Raw genomic sequence first — 20,238 nt, 5'->3', positions numbered from 1 at the left:
CTCCACACCTGACTGCACACTGATACAGCGCTCTAGTATTATGCAATGTAAGGTCTGAGAGGCAGAATGTGTCTAAGTATTTCACTGGTAATCTGAATTCCACAGCAAGCACATCCTTGTTCTCTGCCTGGACCCCTTTGTTTAAGGAGACATTAAGCAGATGGAGAGATGCTCAGCTGAAACCTCACACTGAGGACACTTCTTGTGCTTGCAGGAGTGCTGTGCCGCAGCTCAGCTTCTGAAGCCACATGCAGAAAAGGAGGGCTTTCTCCAGCTGCGGAATACCCTTACAGGCCTGGGAGCAATCCATGTTAATGGGGCCAAAGGTGGAAAATTGATAGCAGTGCCATGTATCTTCTGAGGCACATTTCACAAAGGAGGTCTATTAGACTACTTTGTTTCTGGTAGGGAGGTTTTTTATTACATGCAGTTATCATCATCATAAGAACTACAATGGATTACAAAAAATCAGACAAAATGTGCAATTAAAACCTGTTTTTTGTAGTTCTAGAAGTCTTATTTCCTTCATCAATAACTTTAGTGCTTACCAAAAGGAACTGAAGAAGCAATTATACAGGGTTGTGGACATTTTTATGCATGCACTTCTGTATCAACTCCAGAGCTGATTGATTCATAAAGCAAACCATCCACCCTGGCGGGGAGGAAGGCAAGAGGAATACACTTTTCTCAAAGTGAACCATATTCTTACAGCCATTGAGGTCTCCTTACCCCAGAAGTGGTTATGTTTCAAACTTTAGAAAAGATGGAGGAACCAGTCTTATAAAGGGAAGGCCTGACTTAAGAGAGACTATGAAAAAGTGTTTGAAATATTTTTTTCAATAGTTAGAAAAGAACAAAGGGGAAAATTTGCAAAAAGGCAGGTGCATACATCAAAGAATTCCTTTGACAATCAGAAGTCTAAGTCCAGTTTCAAGAGATTTTTCTCTGATGATAGTCATCCTACCCGGGCAAAACATGAGGAACAAGAGATTCACCATAGCGACAAACACATAGCATATAGCAATCAATCCATATAGAAGACTTCAGGCTCTATGTAAATAAATTCTTTATTTTCTAAAAAACCTATAGATACATTTAGTTAGTGCTTTCGCAGAAAAAGAGTTTGATGTTTAATTCAAAAGGGAAAAGAGACTTATTTCACTGAGGGAAAAAACAGTAAAACTAGAGAGCTCTAAAAGTCAAGTAAAGGTGTCTAAGCAGTATTTTCCTTCTACAAGAGCTGCCATGCAAGAATAAGCAGAGAGATTAGGCCCACTGTGTTCAATGAAACTGCTTGAACATACAGTCACAGTGCGTCTTGGCGACTGCAGAATGTGAGAAAGGCAAAGGCTTGTGTCACAATTTGAAAACTATACCAAAAATCCATCTTTGTGCATTGTGGTCTCTGTTATATTTGTTAAAAGCAGTTCAAGCACCACTCTATTTAATACACTCTTTCTTTGCAGTCCTAGTCAGTTGAACTCTCCTACATAAAACCAGGCAGTAATGCACAGCCCTCCCACAGACACACTCGGAGGTTCTGAATAATCTATGACTAGCAGGGATCTTTGCACCACACTGCTCCTGTTGTCCAGTTCTTCCTGTTTTAACATGGGAAAGCATCCTTTATTTGTGGGGAAGGTCAGTGGTACCATTACAGGGATCAAGTGAGCTGTGTCTTCTTGTTAATGCGGCTCGCTAACTCATTCCCATGAACATCTGAGAAAGAAAACATCTACAACAGGCTCACACTTACAACACTTACAGTACTCACAGTACTCAAGTGCTATGATTGCTAACTGGCTTCTCAAGCACTGCAATTCTTCAATAAAGCTGATAAATGATAACGGAGTATCAATGCACTTAATTCTGTGCTTAAATCTCCAGCCTCTTTGGGCACGTCCTAGAACAGTGCCGGAAGATATTTGGACCTTTTTGTTAATGCATTAAAACTCTCCCTTCCTTTTTGTCTAAAAGCATCTTCAACTGCTTTCCTAGTCTCATTTCTGCCTTTTTGGGATAGAACTGAAAACCCTGGAAAGGAGAAAAGAAAAATCTGGATGCAAGTCCTAGTCTTGCAACAGTTCAACAGTTCTGTTGTAGCAGTGGAAAGGTGGCATCATGCCTCTGGGGAACAGCACTTGGCTCAGATTTCCTCTAAACCACTTTCTTTCCTCATGAGACACCGTGTCCTCTCTATTTTCCTGTAGATTCAGCATGCACTGAGCATGACCATCTTCCCATTTTAGTCTACGCTGGAGCTTTGGTTGTCAAATGAGATGTACTTGTTTTTTTACATATGCAAAAAACACAACATGCACTTGTTTTTTTACATATGAATTTCCACCTTCAATTTAAAACTGGAATAGAACTACTTATACATGCTTACACACCAAAGCACTCCCTAAAAGTGTCTAGTTTTAAACAAATTACTGACACTAAGTCTATATTTGGGAGGCTTTTTTTTTCAGAGGAAGCAAACAAAAGGAGTGAAGAGTTGTGGGTTTTTTTTGCTTCCCGTTAATATATGGGGTAGAAATGATAGGTAAAAAAAGTTAGCAGATTTAAAGAATGCTTGCTAGTGCCTGTGCCAGATGCTGATAGCTATAAATAGCCACTTGAACAAGAATGACTGCAGGGAATATCTTATCCAGGCAAATAGGAATTTGTCGAGTAAGATCAGGGCAAAAATGGAAAAAAAAAACCAAAAACAACTCAACATTTTACATTACTTCCGCTGCAGAGGAAGTTGTCTTAGTACTCCATGAAGTGGAATAAGAACATGTCCTCAGGATGACCTTATGTAAATGTCACCTAAATATGTTACCAAATTTAACAGAACCAAATCTATCTTTTTTACCATTAGACTGCTAGTCACTCATGAGTACAACCTCAATTTCCTTGCTCCATAACCCTTAGAGAAGTAAGCAAAGGACAATACATAAGGCTACTTCAATGTGATAATAAAGCAGCATGCAGCCTATGAGATGAAATTCTAAAACAGACCTCCGGTGTAAAAACCATGATTTGCTATCTTACATTTTTCTTATTGTCTCACTCAACAAAATTTTTGAAAAGAAAGACTCTTGACTTTCCTGACACTTTTCCTTTATACTTTGGATTCAAACTTGTCTTCCCTTATATCCACTATAGTGGGGTTTTAAAACCTACAGCAATATAATTCCTAAGTATTTCAAAATGTGAAACATCAGTACTTGAGATGACAAGCTATCATTTCTACAGAGCAGTATGACAAGTTTGGAAGGACCAGGAGGTTGGATATGGATTCTAATTAACACTGATGAGCCTGGCTCCTCAGGATTAAATTCCCAAATAAGTAACCGCTACTTTTCCACACACAGGTCTGTGCAAGTTATTCTCATTGAAACAATTTAAAAAAAAAAAAAAACAAAACCAAAACCAAGTAAGCTTCAGTCTGTGTCAAGATATTGGAGGCTTTCAAAACCTGATTAAGAACATTAAATGAGGTATTGAACTACATTAGAAATCAACCTTCTTCACGTATTGAAATGTAATGGTCTATAATTTGTATTCGAGTGATTTTATTTCCGGTGAATAATAACTGTACCGCAGCCAACTTTGTGCCCTGTTTCTCTGAAAACCTCAAGGGAGGTACAAAAGAGGATTTTGTATCCTGCTGAAGACACACACACTTTGTGTGACATCTGCTTCTTCAGTTTTTACAGGAAGGTGAACTTTGTTTCATTGTGCATTTATTTTTTCACTGATGGTTCCTTCAAACTGATAAACACAAATGAAAGCACATCAGTGTTAGCTGTACTGGTGGACTCTGGAAAGTCCTATAACCTAAATGCAAGTGCATGGAAACAGAGGACTCAGCTTGAACGCATTAGTAGGTGGACTTGCAAATCAGGAGATTTATAACAATATATGCTTGTTTCCTGGTTTTCTCTGTGGAATTTGAAGTTTCCTATAGTCACATGATGTTGAAAATAAAAAAAACCACACACAGAGAAGCGCTTGTCATTCCATGTGCCTCAGATTTGCAGGAGTTGGGGAAATGGTCATTTCTCACTGTTGTCAGCTGGGGCTGACTGGCTGGCTGTCAGCTCTTCAGGGAACGACCCGGGGATCCCGGTAGACAAGCTGATCCTGAGCCAGCAACACCTCACAATGCTGTCTACACTAACCCCCAGAGCACACTGCCTTCCCTACCTAGCCCATTTCAGCCACACACCTTTTATGTCAGCAGACATAAAGCTTCATTCCACCACCTGCACTCCAGATACCCTATACCCAAGTTCTCTGTCCCTCTCCTGCTTCTCATATTCTCTTGGCTGCTGTTAGGCAGCTTTTCTGCCACTCTCATTCTTATTTCCATACAGCTTCCCTGACACTGTTGTCAGCCTGCTTTCCTTCATAATCATTCTGTATGGCATCTCTACTCTTCCCACAGCCACTATGTATGCAAGGTCATTCTTGGCCATCACCTTTAGCCCCACTCTGAACAAGAGAGGCCCTATTTGCTTGCAAACGTTCACAGGACCATGACAGCTTTTCTGCTGAGAGCAATGTAAAACTTCTGTCCCTAATAGGGAACAGTGAGCATTTGATGCAAAGGAGAAGTTTGAGAGCGCACATGGAAATTCTTACGAAACTGTACTAAGTGATGTATGATACAAATAACAAGAATGGAAAAATATTTTGAAATAAAAAGAAGTATGATTGAAAATTAAAAGGAGGGTGGATTAAGCAACACTGACTGAGAAAACTTTCAGTCTTGGTCAATATTTATCCCTGTAGCACTACCAGTGGGTTACCAGTTTCATCTTCTGTCACTGGGGATGGAAAATGTTAGAACAAAGGAAATGTCAGGATAAAGGAAAAAAAAAATCTGGGCACTTTATCACCAGGACTCTCAGTCCTCCAACACAAGATCTAAACATTGTCTTTCATTAGCTCCAGTTTCAAACCCAAACACCTATAGTACCTACTATTTTTCTTCAGAGTAATTTGTCCATTTTTTTTTCATTGTTTGGCTCTTTTTTAATTTACCAGAAAATAGTTTTAGTTCACCTCCTTCAGCTTCAGTTAAATGTTTATATTATGTTATCAAATACTGTTTCATTAATACTTCATCCCATAAAATCTGTGAGAAGTTGGTAAACCCCTCAGTAGCTACTCTGCAGTCCACTCTGTCCTACCACAGCTTACGTTGCCATCAGTATCTAAGCAAACTGGTTTAATGAAATCTCAAAACCATTTACACTACATGTCTAGAAACTGTATTATAAATTTAGCCATATGTGTTGGCATGGATTACATACAACAAATGAAAGTTTTCTTTCCTAAGGTAGGCAAATTTGGAATGCAAATGGTAAATCCTGAATTTCAGACAAACAAATGATTGCCTATCAAAACTCCTTCCCAAACTAGTCCTTAGAGTACTGCATACATGTAAAGGTGGAAAATCTGAAAGATCCAGACAATTGCCACAGGCATCTTTAGTTGTAATGATACTTCCCACTTGCAGATAGAAGCACAAGAAAGAGGTAATAATAGCTAAATGGATATTAGAATCTGCCATTACCTGATCTATCTGCACAATTACAGCAGTATGTGAATGCTAAATTGCTTATCAAATCTGGCTTAAGAGCCTGAAACAACCCCTTTTCAGGAACAACATGTCACCTATGTGTTGTTTGGAACTGATGGAACTTTTCTGTAGAGAGTACCACAAGGGTATAACGCCTAAAATTGCGAAGAGAATTAATTGCTTCGAGAGAGATTTCCTTCCCAAGCTGAACCAAAGGGGGAATACAACACTCAACTCCGTTTCTGAAAAACAGGCATTAAGAGGCCACAGAACTCCCCCAAAATTAGATTTTTCCTCTCCTTTAACATTGCCAGAAACAAAAATGTTAAGACTAAAAACATCTCAAGACACATCACAGTTGTCAAATCAGAGTAAACAATCATTGTCTCTGCTCTGAGAAAGTCACAGTGATTCAGCCGAATAGAGTCATTTAGTCTTATTATTACTATAAATTAAGTCATGGGAGCTCTACTGATTTGCACGAGGAGATGATATGACTAACTTTGTATTGGCAAACAGGCTTCTGAATGCACCCCAGAAAAAATTAAAAACCACTCTTTATTCTGCCAAAACCAACTATTTCCTCTCCATCTAAAAGGATCAAACAGGAAATCACAGACTATATAAGTGATAAAGCAAGGTGTCCCACTGGCATAAATAGAATGTGAAGTAAATTAACATAAAATAAGTCCAAGCAGAAATCTTTCGTATCTACTGCTGATAACGGAAATGCTATCTAGAGGCTTTTTCAGGTATGTTCTCATACTTGTAGCATGGCTGAGTTTCTACAGATGGTGACTCTTCAGAAGCAGACTTCAATCTTCAGAAATTGATTTGAAACAGAAACAGATACTATGAACTAAATCCAGAGTCACATTGCTGCATTCTCATCTATTCCACAAATTTCATATTAAGCAATTTATTTAGATTGCAAAACTATTTTGACATCATGAGGGTGGCAGAGCTACTTCTGATCACAAGCATTTCATTTAATCATTGCCAAAGAGAAAGACGGTAAAGAAATATGAACAGATAGAAGTAATTCACCTGCTTAGCAGCAAAACAAAAAGGGAATTAAAAATATCCAGACTTTATATGCAGACACTCAGGAAAAACTCAGTGAAACAATTTATACTATTAGATATAGAAAATGCGCCATTGTAGGAGGTTTTGTGGTCCTGAAGACAGTGGGCATTTCATTGCTGAGACACATTTATAGTACTGAGAGACTGCTATTTGCATTAAGCTATGTCAATATTTAAAAAGGAAATTCAACATGCAAACCAATATGTTAAAAATGTGTAAAGAGACAGGGGCAATTTGCAGTTTTAAAGCACTGTCCGTCCATCCAAAGGCATAAGTCATAGAAAGCATAAAACCACTTACCCCTTCTTGCTTAGGAATCTTGAACTTGGCTGTTTTTGACTTGGTCCTGGCTGAATCAGGCTTGTTAGAAGGCACTCCCCTATACGACTTGGTTGTCTCTGCTTGTAACTTCAGCTTTGGAGACTCATCAGGAGCCTGATCTTGACCGTCCATTGGCCTTACATAAGCTGTTGGCTTCTGCTGAACCAGACTGGGCTTTGAAGCAAGAGAGGGTGGGAAGTTTTGGACGCAGTGGCCGCCACCATGTTTTGCTGGCCTTTCTTGCACTTGAGCTCCTCCTTCTGAGCTACAATTGAGCTTTGCTGGCTGCTGCAACCTGTTGACGTTGTCTCCTAGTGTGGCCCTCAGTGAGCTTTGCTGGGAAGCATTGGAGGAGGAGGAGGAGGAAGTGGGACTCGATGCATAGCGTTTTAGTTTATCCAGACTGGATTTTGGGTTCGCAAGTTTGAAGTCACTCTTGTGTGACTCCAGTGACCGGTGCCCATGCTTGCTTCCTCTCTGCTGGCCATCTGAAGGGGCACTGTGCCCAGCCTTCTGCCAACCCATTGTGGTGCTTTTGCTTTGCTGGGCAGATAGGACTGCTGGTGTGGAAGAAGTAGTGCTGGAAATGGGAGGAGGAGGCGGCGGTCTCGAGTCTGCCGTAAGATGTTCATCAGGCTTGGGGAGAGACATCTGAGGAATCCCAGATTTTGGAACCCCAACAAGGTGGCTCTGGTTTGATCGGTCAGTTAACAAGTCTTTCATTTCATCATAGTTGCCCAGTGTATTCTGGATGCGATTCGAGAGCTCATCCCCCTTGTTAGTCTGCAAAACAAAAAGTGAGTGTTCTGCAACTGTCAACGTAAGAAAACCAAAATTCCCTGCATGCTTTTGCTCAAATCCTTACTGAAGTAGCACTGCCTGATTCAGCAGCGGCGTTCAGGGATGAAATCGAAAATCCTTATTGTCTCTGAAGACACTTGTCAACATCTTAAATCTACTCTGAACTGGAAAAGCTATAAAGGGCCTTAGAGTTTATAAAAAAAGAAATCTATCACTGGTATCATGCTGTAGTTAAAGTATATTACCTGGAAACTAGAAAATTTATTATTGCAACTACACAGAATGGTTTGGATTAAATCTGACCACTATAAAACTTTTCCTACAGCCCAGTGCAGGCTCTCCTTCAGCCAGGAATGAAAACACTGCCTTCCCAATTTCCTTCTCTGCCTGCGTAAGTTTTCACATGGCATCTGGGAAGGCACACAGCATCCAGTGTAATCACTGAATGAACTTACCAGTCTAAACCAACCAAATACTCTGAGGCAACTTGAAGACAGCTTATGGGACAATGGGAAAACTACAGACGATTACGTCCCTTCTTTGAAAATACTCTGACAGGATGTCTCCAGGGCACTTTCCTTTTTTTTAAGAAAATAGGTGAACAGAACTCCCCAAATTCTTCACATTGCTTAGTGCTTTCTATGTGCAGCAGGGGGAAAACAGCCACCCTCCTGCCCCTTTAAAAATAATCATTATCTTTAAAATCATCCATCCTGAATGAAAAGGCAGAAGATCCACAAAGAAATAAAACAAGCAAATAAAACATACTGGAAAAGATTGAAAACTCTTGCTCTAAAAAGCCACTGTAAGCAAAAGGGTGTATCATTAGTATTTATGCAGCAGAGATTTTTCTGAACCCTGCCAAGTTTCAGGTGTGTGATGTCTTTCACTTTATGTTTTCAGAGGAAGACAGTAAAGAGAGCCAGTGGTGCTCTCCTTTCTCTCTTCCAGACATGGGGTTGGGAAAGGAAAACTCCTATTTGCTTCAGAAGACAAAGCTTTCATCTTAAGACTCGCTGTTTTAGAGGAAAACAAAAAGAAGGAAAAAGAAGGAAGTAAAGGGAGTGGAGAAGACTCCCTTAAAGTTATAGGAAGAATATGAAAGATGCAGCAGTAACATCAGTTGCTCTGGAAAATTGGTAGATTTTGAGGGGGTTTAAGCCTTCAAATAAAATTGAGTCACTCAAACAAAAATATAAGGCAAACTCCTCTAGTTCAGAATCTTCTTTTTTTAGAGATGCCTGTAAAAGAACCCCAATTGAATCCAAAAGAAAATGCCCTATCGATGAGTACAGCGATTGCCACACGCTACCTTTCAGAGGACTACAGGTGAAGCATTCCTTAGTCAGACAATAGAAGCAGTCCTATCTTGCTTGGAACTTGCCCACCCTCAATTTCAAGGACACTACCTTGTAAATACGTATAATACATTGCAGCTAGCTTTTCGATATGCATTTGTTACAATGCTAGAATTACATATATATCAAGAATGTATATTGGATGGAAGCAGAAAGGGAAAAGCTCAGAAGTGTTGCACCCGCAACACTGCTTTGCAAACTTGGAATAAGATGGCTTAACCACTACAGCCTGATCTTCTTTCTGCATATGCAGCTGCTATTTTCACAAGGACAATAACATGCTATGAAAAGAAATATTAAACATTAATTCACAGACAGCAAATGGTTTTAAAAAAGGGCGTTCCTTCACTTCACAGGAATCACGCCAATTTCCTGAAGAAGAAACCATTAAAAATGCTTCGAAAGTGGGAAGCATCACGTCTGGAAACAAAGAAGGTGGGAGATAAACTCGTGTGTCTCCTGGGATCAATGAAATGGTTTCTACACTTGGGCATCTCCTTAACCAGCAGACTTATTTTCCAGAAAGCACAGAAAAATTTCATTTTATCCAGTGGATCTATTCTGTGATTCTGGTGGATCCTCAATCTCATGTAGATAACTTGTAGAGAGATCTTTTTCTATTTTCCCTCTATGGAGGGAGATCTGCCCTTGGGCACTCAGTTTGATTCAGCAAGCATGTGTATGAGGTTTCTTTCCCTGCTGGGAGCATGATGACAAGAACTACCAAATTGAATGGTGCCCCCTACAACTGCAAGTCTCCTACAGCACAGACAGTTTGTAGGGCAGCTCTCCACCCATGTTCTTCTAGGTCCATGAACATAAAAGTATTTATGTGAAAGTTTTCCCCCTCGGAAGTCCAACTTCCCTAACAGAAGGCCCATTCTTTCTGAAGGCTGCTATTTGGATGGGAAGGAAATAAAAGCCTAATGGCAGATTATCTGTAGACTATCACCAGCCCAGAAATGTCAGCATGTTTCCTCCTATATGGTTGTGATGTGAGGCTTACACAGAGACACCTCATATTGACAGATCTCAGATAACCACAAGCAGCAAACTGATCTAATGCTGGTACTACAGCACATGCTGACAACCAGTTGGTGTTGTTTATTCCTTCTGGATACACTGGGGACAACTTGAGATGGGAAGATTTTGTGCTGAGCTGATCTCATCCAGAAGAGTTCACCTACCTCCTCATGGGAACAAGACAGAATCTGAGGTAACTAGTTATATGCTTTAGATGTAACAGTTTGTCCTATTATTTGCACTGAAGTATTGCTGGCCTTACTTGATCATTCAGTTAGGGAAAACATGATCACAAAATGAGTAAGTAAGAAAAGCATTTTGTGCAAACATTTCTAACTTACGGTGCTCTGACATTCTTCTGCAAGATGAATCCATGCATTTGAAGACTGAAAGATCCAGCACTTCTAAAAATAAACTGATGGTAGCATGGAAGGCCATCAGATTTTTTTCTTCCTTAAAAATACTGATACGGTTAATGAGGCAAGGTGTTCTGTCCAGGAAATATCCAGGCCTAATTCCCTACTTTTTCACCCCCTTTAAAAGACATTTTAAGTGAAAGATACTGGATTTCCCGTAATCCTTCATAAAAGGTTGCTATGGCTACTTTGAACAGGATACAGGGCAACCCAAAGAGTCAGGATTTTTCAAAAATCTGATGTTACAGGAGTAGTGGTACATGTCAAGGTGAGAGAGGACATCAGATTTAAGAGATTTCCAGTATGCCTTTGATTTTCAGATATGGCCTTCAGAGTGCAAATCCTTTGGCTTTACCTCCCTTTCTCAAGTTGCGCAGAGGAACACTGAATTTAATCAGATCTTGCAGTGAATGTCTGCTGTAACTTCATTCCCTTCTGGAAAAATCCAAAGCCTGAACATGCTCTTTAAAGACAGTAAGAGTGTGTTTCAGTTTTGCTTTTGCAGAAAGGTTTCCTCTTTTGCAGTTAGCCTCTCTCCATGGTAAATCAAAATGTCCATGTCACAGCTCTGTACCCCCACACTGGAGGTTCATAACTGTTTTGGATAAGTTCAGGCTGCCCAATGGTCCACTGCCAGTGTAGACATGACATTCAATATCCACTTTGCTTCTAGAGTTGGTAATGATTTTTCATCCACTCCTATTAAAGCTGATGGAATTATACTGTAGTTGCATAGAAGTGCCTTCAGACACCATTGCTCAGAAACTACTGGCATGTTTATGATACATGCAGTCTGTGCCACGACGATCAGTACACTGGCACACAGGTAATAATCAAAGTTTACAAAATATTGCAACTATACCACTCCTAAAAGCGATTTGAGTTTCTGTATTACCAATGGAGGTACCACAGACATGATGGTATCAGGGACCTAGAAAAATGACAGGCCCTGCTTTGAGAGGTCTATTTAATTGAACCTACCAAATGGAAAACTATGAAGTCCCCATTGCAGCAGAGTCCTCACAAGATGACAAGATGCAACTGACTTAAGCTTTTCAGGCCTTTTTTCATCGGTTAGCCCTAAACTAGTCTCAAAGTAGATTTTTCAAGTCAAGTCTTGAAGAGTTCAGGACATTTGCCATGGATTCTAAATGCCTCTGTAATGAATCTGAAATTCGGGCAGCTGGAGGTCAGCTTTGTGTCTTCCATTAAGGGACATGGTTTGAAAGTGGTTGATCTTTTTTATTAGAGACTAGAAAAAAACAGCAACCTGAAAGAACAGCAAGCTACAGGATGACGCTGGAGCACAGGCAGAAACTCAGAAGCGTGGAAGCCTGGTGTTGAAGCTAAGTGCCAAATCCCAGATAGGACTCCTGAAAAGAGGCACTAAAGCACCCGGAACATCAAAGACAAGTGATGTTGTATGGAGGAAAGGGTTTCACAAGGTGGTGGTTTTAACAGTAACTTGGACATTTCTGGAAGGGCAGAGCACAGGATACATGATGATGCTTTGATGAAGGCAGGCAGAGGCACTGTGTTAGCTGGGGAGGGGAGCAGCCCCCATAGGATACCTTTTCACAAAGGCTTGGTTGAAAAAGGTGAACGCCAAGATATTTCACTGCATTAACCTTGGCCAGAGCATAATTCTTACTGTTGACCTTCACACAGAACTTAAACACACTTGTTTTCAAAGTGTTGCAAAAACAGGCCACCGTCACCTTCATCTCCTAGTTTAAATTCCATCTCAAATATTGTTAGGATATTTATAGTTTATTTCATTCTCGTGTGCTGCTGAACATTCTAAGAAGTTTATATATATCTGTATACACACCCACACAAAATCCAGTTCTCAATGAACCATAAACGTTCTCTGTGAATTTTGTGAGGCTAGCACTTGTGGGACAGTGCTGAAACCTGGACAACACCTTCTGCAGGCTGCATTTTTGTACTGTGGAATAAATGAATAAACAAAGAGCCACCCAGCTGGGAAGCATCTACCTTGTATGGTTCACTGAAGAGGGAGTAACTCGTGTTAAATGCTCCATCCTCCTGCTGGGCCTCCTGATTTCTCCTTTCCCATTCTTTCCTTCGCAGCACATTTCTATCTGGCTCATAGACACTGCAGCAAAAGAGAGGAATAGCTTTTTAAGAGTTAAAAATTATTGGGCAACATATAAAGCAACATGAATTTAAAAGTGAAGAACTCTGGTTTGAAGACAGATGGCAAAAATAAGTAAGAACATGAATACCAGTCCAAGCAGGCTGGGAAGGCTCAGGTCTCTGGGAATGCTGGTGCTTTCTTCACACAGAGAATAGATAATTAAATTCTTACAGAAGAATAAGAAAGAACTCACAGGGCAGCATCTAGTCTGTGCAGAAATGTGACACAGGATATGTCTAAGCAACTTGAGAAAGACTGAAGGTACTCTTAAGGCAGATGGTAATTACAGCTATGAGTAAATAGAAATTATGAACATATTTCCACTTATGACATATCCTCTGAGTGCTGTATGAGAATGCTCCTTTTTTTCACATGGATGTGTTTCTGTAGTGATTCTTTCATTAACTAGCTCCCTAAAGAGCTGTTAAAACTACATGCTGTAGTGGTTTCCACAGTTAGGCTGCTTCTTCTGATCTCTGTTAATCAGCCAAGTCGTGAAACTACTACTGAAACAATTCCTCTTTCTGATGGATTTGACACTATCACAATGTCAGAACATGAATAAATGAATACTGGCATGATAGTGTATGTATGGATGGTAGAGTGTAGCTGAAGGAAGAATAAAATCACTGCTTTACAAAGTGGTATTAATTTTCAGAAATTAACTAGCTTGCCTCCAATACAGACATCCAGAATAAATTAAAAAAACCCTATTTTTTTCCCCCCAGAATTCTGGTTTAATGCATGACAACATAAACCAGAGAATCCTTTCCATGAATTGCCACAGAACAACACAGGTTTACGCATTTCAGCCTGCTCTATTTTATTCCCCTCACAAAGGAAACCAATGTATTTAATCAGGTCTACATGTTATTTCAGGACAGTATGACGAGTATGCTGATTGCCTGTTTTGCTTAGCTTAGCTAATGTCTTTCTCCTGGCACTGTAAATCTGTAAAGTAGAAATATATATTAATGTCATGTAAGTGCACCATGTGCTAATAAGAAAAAGGTTCTCTTGCTAACCAGCTTCCCAGATAGTAAAACATATGTTGCATCAGCTACCCATGTGACGTTACCTAGTATGCCTCAGGCAAGGCAGTCAAAAGGCCAACAGCTATCTGATTCTAATTCAAGGCTTGAGAAAGCTGAAGATACATAGGATATGCTATTAGTATTTAAAAACAATGCCTTAGCAGTCACCAAAAGAACATAAAATCTTGTTTACTTGTTTGTGCTGCTAACTCGAACTGGACTGTGGAGTATCTTTCTGATAGGTCTGAGGACATCTAAAGGTAGATGCCAGACACCAAGCAGGGCCCTTAAACATGGGGGCTTATTGTGAAACACAGGGTTTCAGTACAGCACGTTGGAGGCAGCTTCCAACCACCAGTTTGTTTATTCCAATTACAGGCTGAGTTTCTGGGGGGTTTATCTCATCTTGTTATTCACGTGTTATGCATGCTATTTACACCAACACCTCTCTTTGGAAAATGGTGTAATGAGAAGGCAATGGAAGGGGTGGAGTTTTGGGCAAGGAAAATGCCTTTCTCCAGGAAGAAGGGGATAGAAAAGGCTTCTCCATAGGGTCCCAGTGAGTGGAGATCATCTACTGCACACACTGCAGAGGCCAGAGGAAGAGCAGCTGTCATTTACTGCTGTGAGAGCAATGGTCTTCACCTAGTACATCATGCTACCTGAGCATACTCCCATCAGTTAGGCCAGGGTAAAAGACTTCCTAACATCAATCTCTGTGTCTAAAGTAGACTTTCTGCCATGCTGGATAGCTATTGTTTGGTTAGGGTTTTGGGGAGTTGCCGTGTTTCCTTCTCCAGAATCTCTTGACTCTTTGAGATGCTTTAAATTTGGACTCTGAAAACAAAGAGAAATGCAGCCTGCAGACAAAGAGAAATGGGCAGCTCCCCTGAGATTAATTATAATATAATGATCTCTACCTGGTTTCTAGGAAGTAAACAAGAGCAACATTCTTCACTAGACCTCATACAAACTTGAAAATGCACTGGCGTGATACTTCTGAAGTGGAAGAACATTTGAATCCCTTTAGTTATTTGGTGGAGGCATAATTGATGAAGACATATAAGTCATCAGATCTCTGAGCCCCCTTCCCGAATGAGATGTTCACTGTTGCTAATGCTATGCACAACCTGCAATAATTCAGAATGATTATGCAAATGGAAAAAACATGTGATGATCTCTAATATGCCATCTATAAGCAGTAAGTTAGAAAGAGCTACAAGTCGAGAGTTGCATTCCTGTGGTAATACCAGATGGCAAAATCTCTCGCATTTGTAAGGCTGCTCCTTATTTGCATGAACATTGCAACAATCACATTTCCTTGAACGTATGTCACCAAATGTATTTATTTATTTTGGTTCAAGGAGAATACTGCCAACTGCTATAATTGTCTTTATTGCAAACACTGCAGTTAATGGAAAATGATTCTTTTTAATAGCTTTCTTCTTTCTTTTTTTTTAAATTTGCAAATTAAAACAATCCCAAAAGTGTACACACATTTTTAATCACTTACAGTGTGTGTCTTTTCCATAGCTAAACCATCAAGAACAAGTTTGTGGAAACCTCAAGATTTTTTTCCTCACTGGTTTACGCGGGTGGGTGCGCATGTGGGTGACGTATTCATATATGTTATATACACATTCACACATCCATTTATTGATGATAAGTTTTTCTAGCATGGGTGTAAATGTTGAAGCAGTTTTGCAAGACTTAGAAACCAAAGAACAGGCAGCCGTTCATCTTTCAGAAATCAGTGTCATTTACATTTGTTTTATACAGGTCAGACTCCAAAAAGATTAATTTGAACAGTTTTACAATGGTATATTTTTATTTTTAGGATGCTGCATCTGTTTCAAATTCATGCTTAAAGAACATGAACTGAAGCATGAGTAACAAGTCAAACACTTGCAAAAGTTATGAATAAAAGTTGTATTATAAAAATTACACTATCCTGAATTTATCACACTGCTTTAAAACCACACTCTGATTTATTTCACCCCTAAGATCTGCCAAGAGACATACTGGACATACCAATGAATAATGTCACAGGCTCAAAGCTCTTTCAGCACGCCATCACTACCACTCAGTCACAGCAGCCCTGCCTTCTCTGCTTCTTTTAGGATACTTTGAACAATTTTACTTTCAGACATTTTACAGATCAGAATACCAATGGAGTGCCAAAGTTCTCAGAGTAGATATGTTTATTAAATTTCAGTTTGTTGTGGTGCCTGTTGGAAGATTACCTTGATGGGTACACAGTCTTTAGCCGTGTGCTAGGTACGTGTGGGTCCCCACCAGACAAGCTTGAAGAAACGCGTTAGATTCAGCTGGCATGGAGTTCATTTTCTTCAGAGTAGCTGGTTTGAGGCTATGTTTTGGATTTGTGCTGGAAATAGTGTTGATGACACAGGGATGGTCTTGTTATATGCAGAGCAGTGGTTTACACAGAGTCATGGCCCTTTCTGATCCTCACACCACACCACCAGTGAGTAGGCTGGGGATGCATAAGGAGCTGGGAGAGGAAACAGCTGGGACAGCTGACCCCAACTGACCACAGCAATATCCTATACCATACAGCATTATGCTCAGCATATAAAGTTGCATGAAGAAAGAAGGAGGTGACGTTTGGAGGTATGGTATTTGTCTTCCCAAGTAACTGTTACTCGTGACAGAGCCCTGCTGTCCTGGAGATGGCTGAAACCTGCCTGCAATGGGAAGAAGTGGATGAATTCCTTGTTTTTCTTTGCTTGTATGTGTGGCTTTTGCTTTACTTGTTAATCTGTCTTTATCTCAACTCTTGAGTTTTCACATTTTCACTCTTTCAATTCTTTCTCCTAGCCCACCAGGGGAAGGGAGCGAGCAAGCAGCTTTGTGAGGTTTAGTTGCTGGTTGAGGTTAAAGTACAAGAGGAGGAGAGCCCAGGCATACTGGTTCCTGATGAGGGGGTGGCTGCAGAACCAGCCTCCCCACAGTACTGACAGAAATGCATATAGCTTTCTTCATGTTACTCCTGACATCAGAAGGAATCGTTTCCTTCAGTCCTTAATTAGAAATAGACAGAGACGGCTCAGGGGACAGCATAGGAGCAGAGCAATAACCTTACCTGAAAAACCTGGGACTGGATTTAATCTCCTACAAAGTCCAAAGAGTTCTGGTGTCTTGGGCTAGGCTGAAAGCAATCATATAAAACCCTAAAGTTTAAAGTGTTGAAAAGTCTCCTTTTCTTACTTGTTTGTGAGTTGTTTTTTTTTAAGCACACCCTTTCTGACACAATTTACTCCCCGCACACATCACTACTTGGAACAAAAATAAAAAGGTCTAATCTTCATGATGAACTGCATGGAGACAATGCACCAACCTATTCTGTCCTTCAGTTTTAGAGGGTGTTTAGAGAACACCCAAGTGTGGCATTCAGAGGAAGGTGTCCTTTTCTCCCAACTAAAGCACTCCATCTTCACTGAGGAATTACACGCCTTCACAGATGTATGGTGTGCATTAATGATGATGCTTGACCTTTTCAGAAACCACAAAATCGCCACATCACTAAGGGGAAACTCAGGAAAGATACTGCTATTTTGCTACAAGATCACCATTCCTGTAACATCTTTGAGGCTGTATGAGGCACAGTAAGTAAATTGAGGGTAAGATTGCTGGTGCTCCTCTTGCATTGCATCAATATATTTTCTTGCAAAGGAAGAGGACAACGACTCTGGCTGCCCTGCCAGCATGACAGAGGAAAGCGTTACTGCGTGTATACACACACCTGGTGACAATTACTGAACTCATTATAGTCTGCAGTAACCTGCAATCTCGCCTCTGCCTTTCCAGGCCTTCCAATATCATTTTCCAGTCCAAAGATTTAGTTCATTATTTTCTGAATTGTGAAGGCTTTGCAACACCACCCCCCCACACACACTCACCCCCTGTCCTTCTACCCACACATGTCAGTATTGTGATACAGATTTAGCAGGAGTAGCTTGCTTATTTGCAGTTAATGTTTTTGACCCAGGAGGCTGATATTCTTCACCCCAGCAGCTACGTTCCCACAAAACATTCAGAACCTGAAGTCTAGACATATTAATAACAGGAGCAGAGCTGACACTTCATGCTAACACGCCACAGTATCTTAAATTGGCAAAACCACAGTTCCCAGGGGCTCCTGGCAGAGTTTTGCTGGAGAAGACCTAGATCCCATTTGCAAGGGCTGAGCTACTTTCCCGGGTTTCGTCTTCCTCCCTGTTTGTGCCCAGACTGGCCCTTCTTCTTCCATAATCATATTAAGAGACTCCACACAAAACTGTTAGACCGCAACTCCCACTCGCAGTGTCATGGAAATGATACCATCCCCAAGCTATCAGGTGCAGTCCTTTAATATCTCCTGGGACTGTACAGAGCTGATCATGTTCCAAAAATCCAAACAACCAAACAAGAAAAAAACCTTCAAAATACAACCCACACCATAGGCGACTAAAAGATACATGCGTTTCAAGAATAAAACTAGACCTGTGCACAAGATTTCTGTGAGGACACATATATCTTTGAAATTAAATTTTAGCAACTGGTCATTTCTGAATCATGAACAAAGTTGGAACTGCTTCAAAACTGTGAAAAACAGGCAATATTTCAAGAAAATAAATTTTAAAATGGTTTACTGATTATTCTCAACATTTCCCCACAAAGTGTAATCTAGCACAGAGCTCAATATACTAAATTTCAGGCTGAAGTAAGGGCCATTTTCTTAAATATTTAATGGTCTAATTCTCCCCTGAATTACCACATTTATGATAAAGTAGCTAAATAGAGTAACTCAAGGGGAAAACTTACATAACACAATAAAAAACCAGTCCAACCCTGATGCAGGACAGTGATTATGAAACTGAATTCAGAATAGAAATTGGATTCTGAATTTAAATGTGCTGTCATTCCTGTATTCTGCAGTAATGTAAAACACAAAAGGACCAACCAGCCTGGGACCTTGTAAAACCAATAGCCCCAGACATTTTTAGAAAAGACTCTTAATTTTGACAACTTAATTACAACAATTCAGGTCATTTTGCTTGCTGAATTGCTGTGTTTAACATAGAAGTGCTATCATTTAATGCCTGTTTTCTAGTTCACTGTTTGTGTCCATGGTTTTTGCTGGCCAATTTCTTGGTACGAGTTCCATTTCCAGCTAAGTATAAATGACGCCTGTTTGGGATCTCATTACTAATGGGTTATGGAGAGCTCTTGGATATGGCAACCTTACATTTTTGAGCATTAAATGTTTTCCCTAACGACATTTGAACTATTAGTTTGATTATAACAAAAGGGTTGCCTTTGATGAACAAGTGGCATAATCAGTAAAATACCTTCCCAGGTTGCAACGGATTTTTTTAGACTTTTTATCTAGCTTAAACAGCAGAAGTTAATTTGAGGATTTTTACAGTATTTTTTCCCATTTACAAACAGAAATGCCGTGGGGTAAAGCAATTACTCTGATTTACTGTTTTCACTTTGATTGAACATAAAGATGTAGCAGGGTCTCAAAAAAGCAGTAACTTAACAAACTGTGCTCCTATCCACAGACAGATAAAGTACCTAGTTTGCTATTTCAAAGAGTTTACCTCCAGGCAGCAGCACAGAGCAAACATCAATCAATGACATGTGTCTAAGATGAGATTGATGTTTACTCTCACAGCTTTTCATCTTACATCCAATAAATTATTTTTCCTTCACCAAAATGCCTGGTTAAATTTCATTTTTCACTTTGCAGTATCAGTTTTAAAACTTTAGCTTCCAGCAATTTCAAAGCTAGGATTCATTGATGCTTCAGCTTTTACAGCCTGTTTATGATTTGTATTAGCCATGAAACACTACCGTCCAAACATGAATATGATCGGAAGAGCTGCGCTGGGCCAGCCGCTTGCACGGTGGCAGCTGTGGGCTGCAAGGTGTGAGATTGCTTTAATTATCTGCCTGGAAATTCTGAGTCAAAAATGGAGAGCTATATTTTCAGGGCCAGATATACAGCATCCACCAAACAAATGCATATATAGATACATACATATATATGTATATATATACACGCACATATCCTATATGCAAAATCACTATCCGAGCATTCAAGGCAGGTCTTCTGAGGGCTCACAATGGGAAACTGGAAGGAAGCAAGGAAAGACTAATTGTGGGCCTAGTTATCATATTATAGGCACTCACACCCGACATTCATAGAATGTGAATGCTTTGCATGCAACCTGACTGAATTTTAAACATGTTTTGAAATACTGAGAAAACTTAGGGCTGCAACTGAGACTGGGATCTAGGTTGTTGAGTCAGAGCTGTAAACATCACGACAAAGGAACATTACAAAAAAATCCAATTTAGTTCAACACCTGCTTGTACAAGAGCACCTCTTCCAGCCCTGTGACAGATAAAATGTGCACATTTTCACATTTTCCTCCCTCAGTGAAGTTTTGCT

At 40.0% G+C, this 20,238-nt stretch overlaps 1 protein-coding gene across 4 annotated transcripts in view; it reads right to left on the bottom strand.

Moving 5' to 3' along the window:
• The window catches only part of AFF3 (ALF transcription elongation factor 3), a 322,024-nt gene that overhangs the window by 260,527 nt on the left and 41,259 nt on the right, over window positions 1-20,238 (bottom strand). For all 4 annotated transcript variants that reach the window (XM_057422167.1, XM_057422168.1, XM_057422169.1 and 1 more), the window contains exons 2-3: window positions 12,582-12,702; window positions 6,965-7,768 (exon numbers count right to left, since the gene is read on the bottom strand). In XM_057422167.1, coding sequence (XP_057278150.1) covers window positions 6,965-7,768; window positions 12,582-12,702 — 925 coding nt within the window. The remainder of the gene's footprint in view (window positions 1-6,964; window positions 7,769-12,581; window positions 12,703-20,238) is intronic.

This window comes from Pezoporus wallicus, unplaced genomic scaffold, assembly GCF_028554395.1.
Source record: "Pezoporus wallicus isolate ANWC-B61680 ecotype Strahan unplaced genomic scaffold, APGP_CSIRO_Pwel_v1 contig_5785, whole genome shotgun sequence".
Classification (NCBI taxonomy): Eukaryota; Metazoa; Chordata; class Aves; order Psittaciformes; family Psittacidae; genus Pezoporus; species Pezoporus wallicus.
The sequence above is the reverse complement of the archived record's forward strand: the minus strand, read 5'-3'. Positions and strand labels throughout refer to the sequence as shown.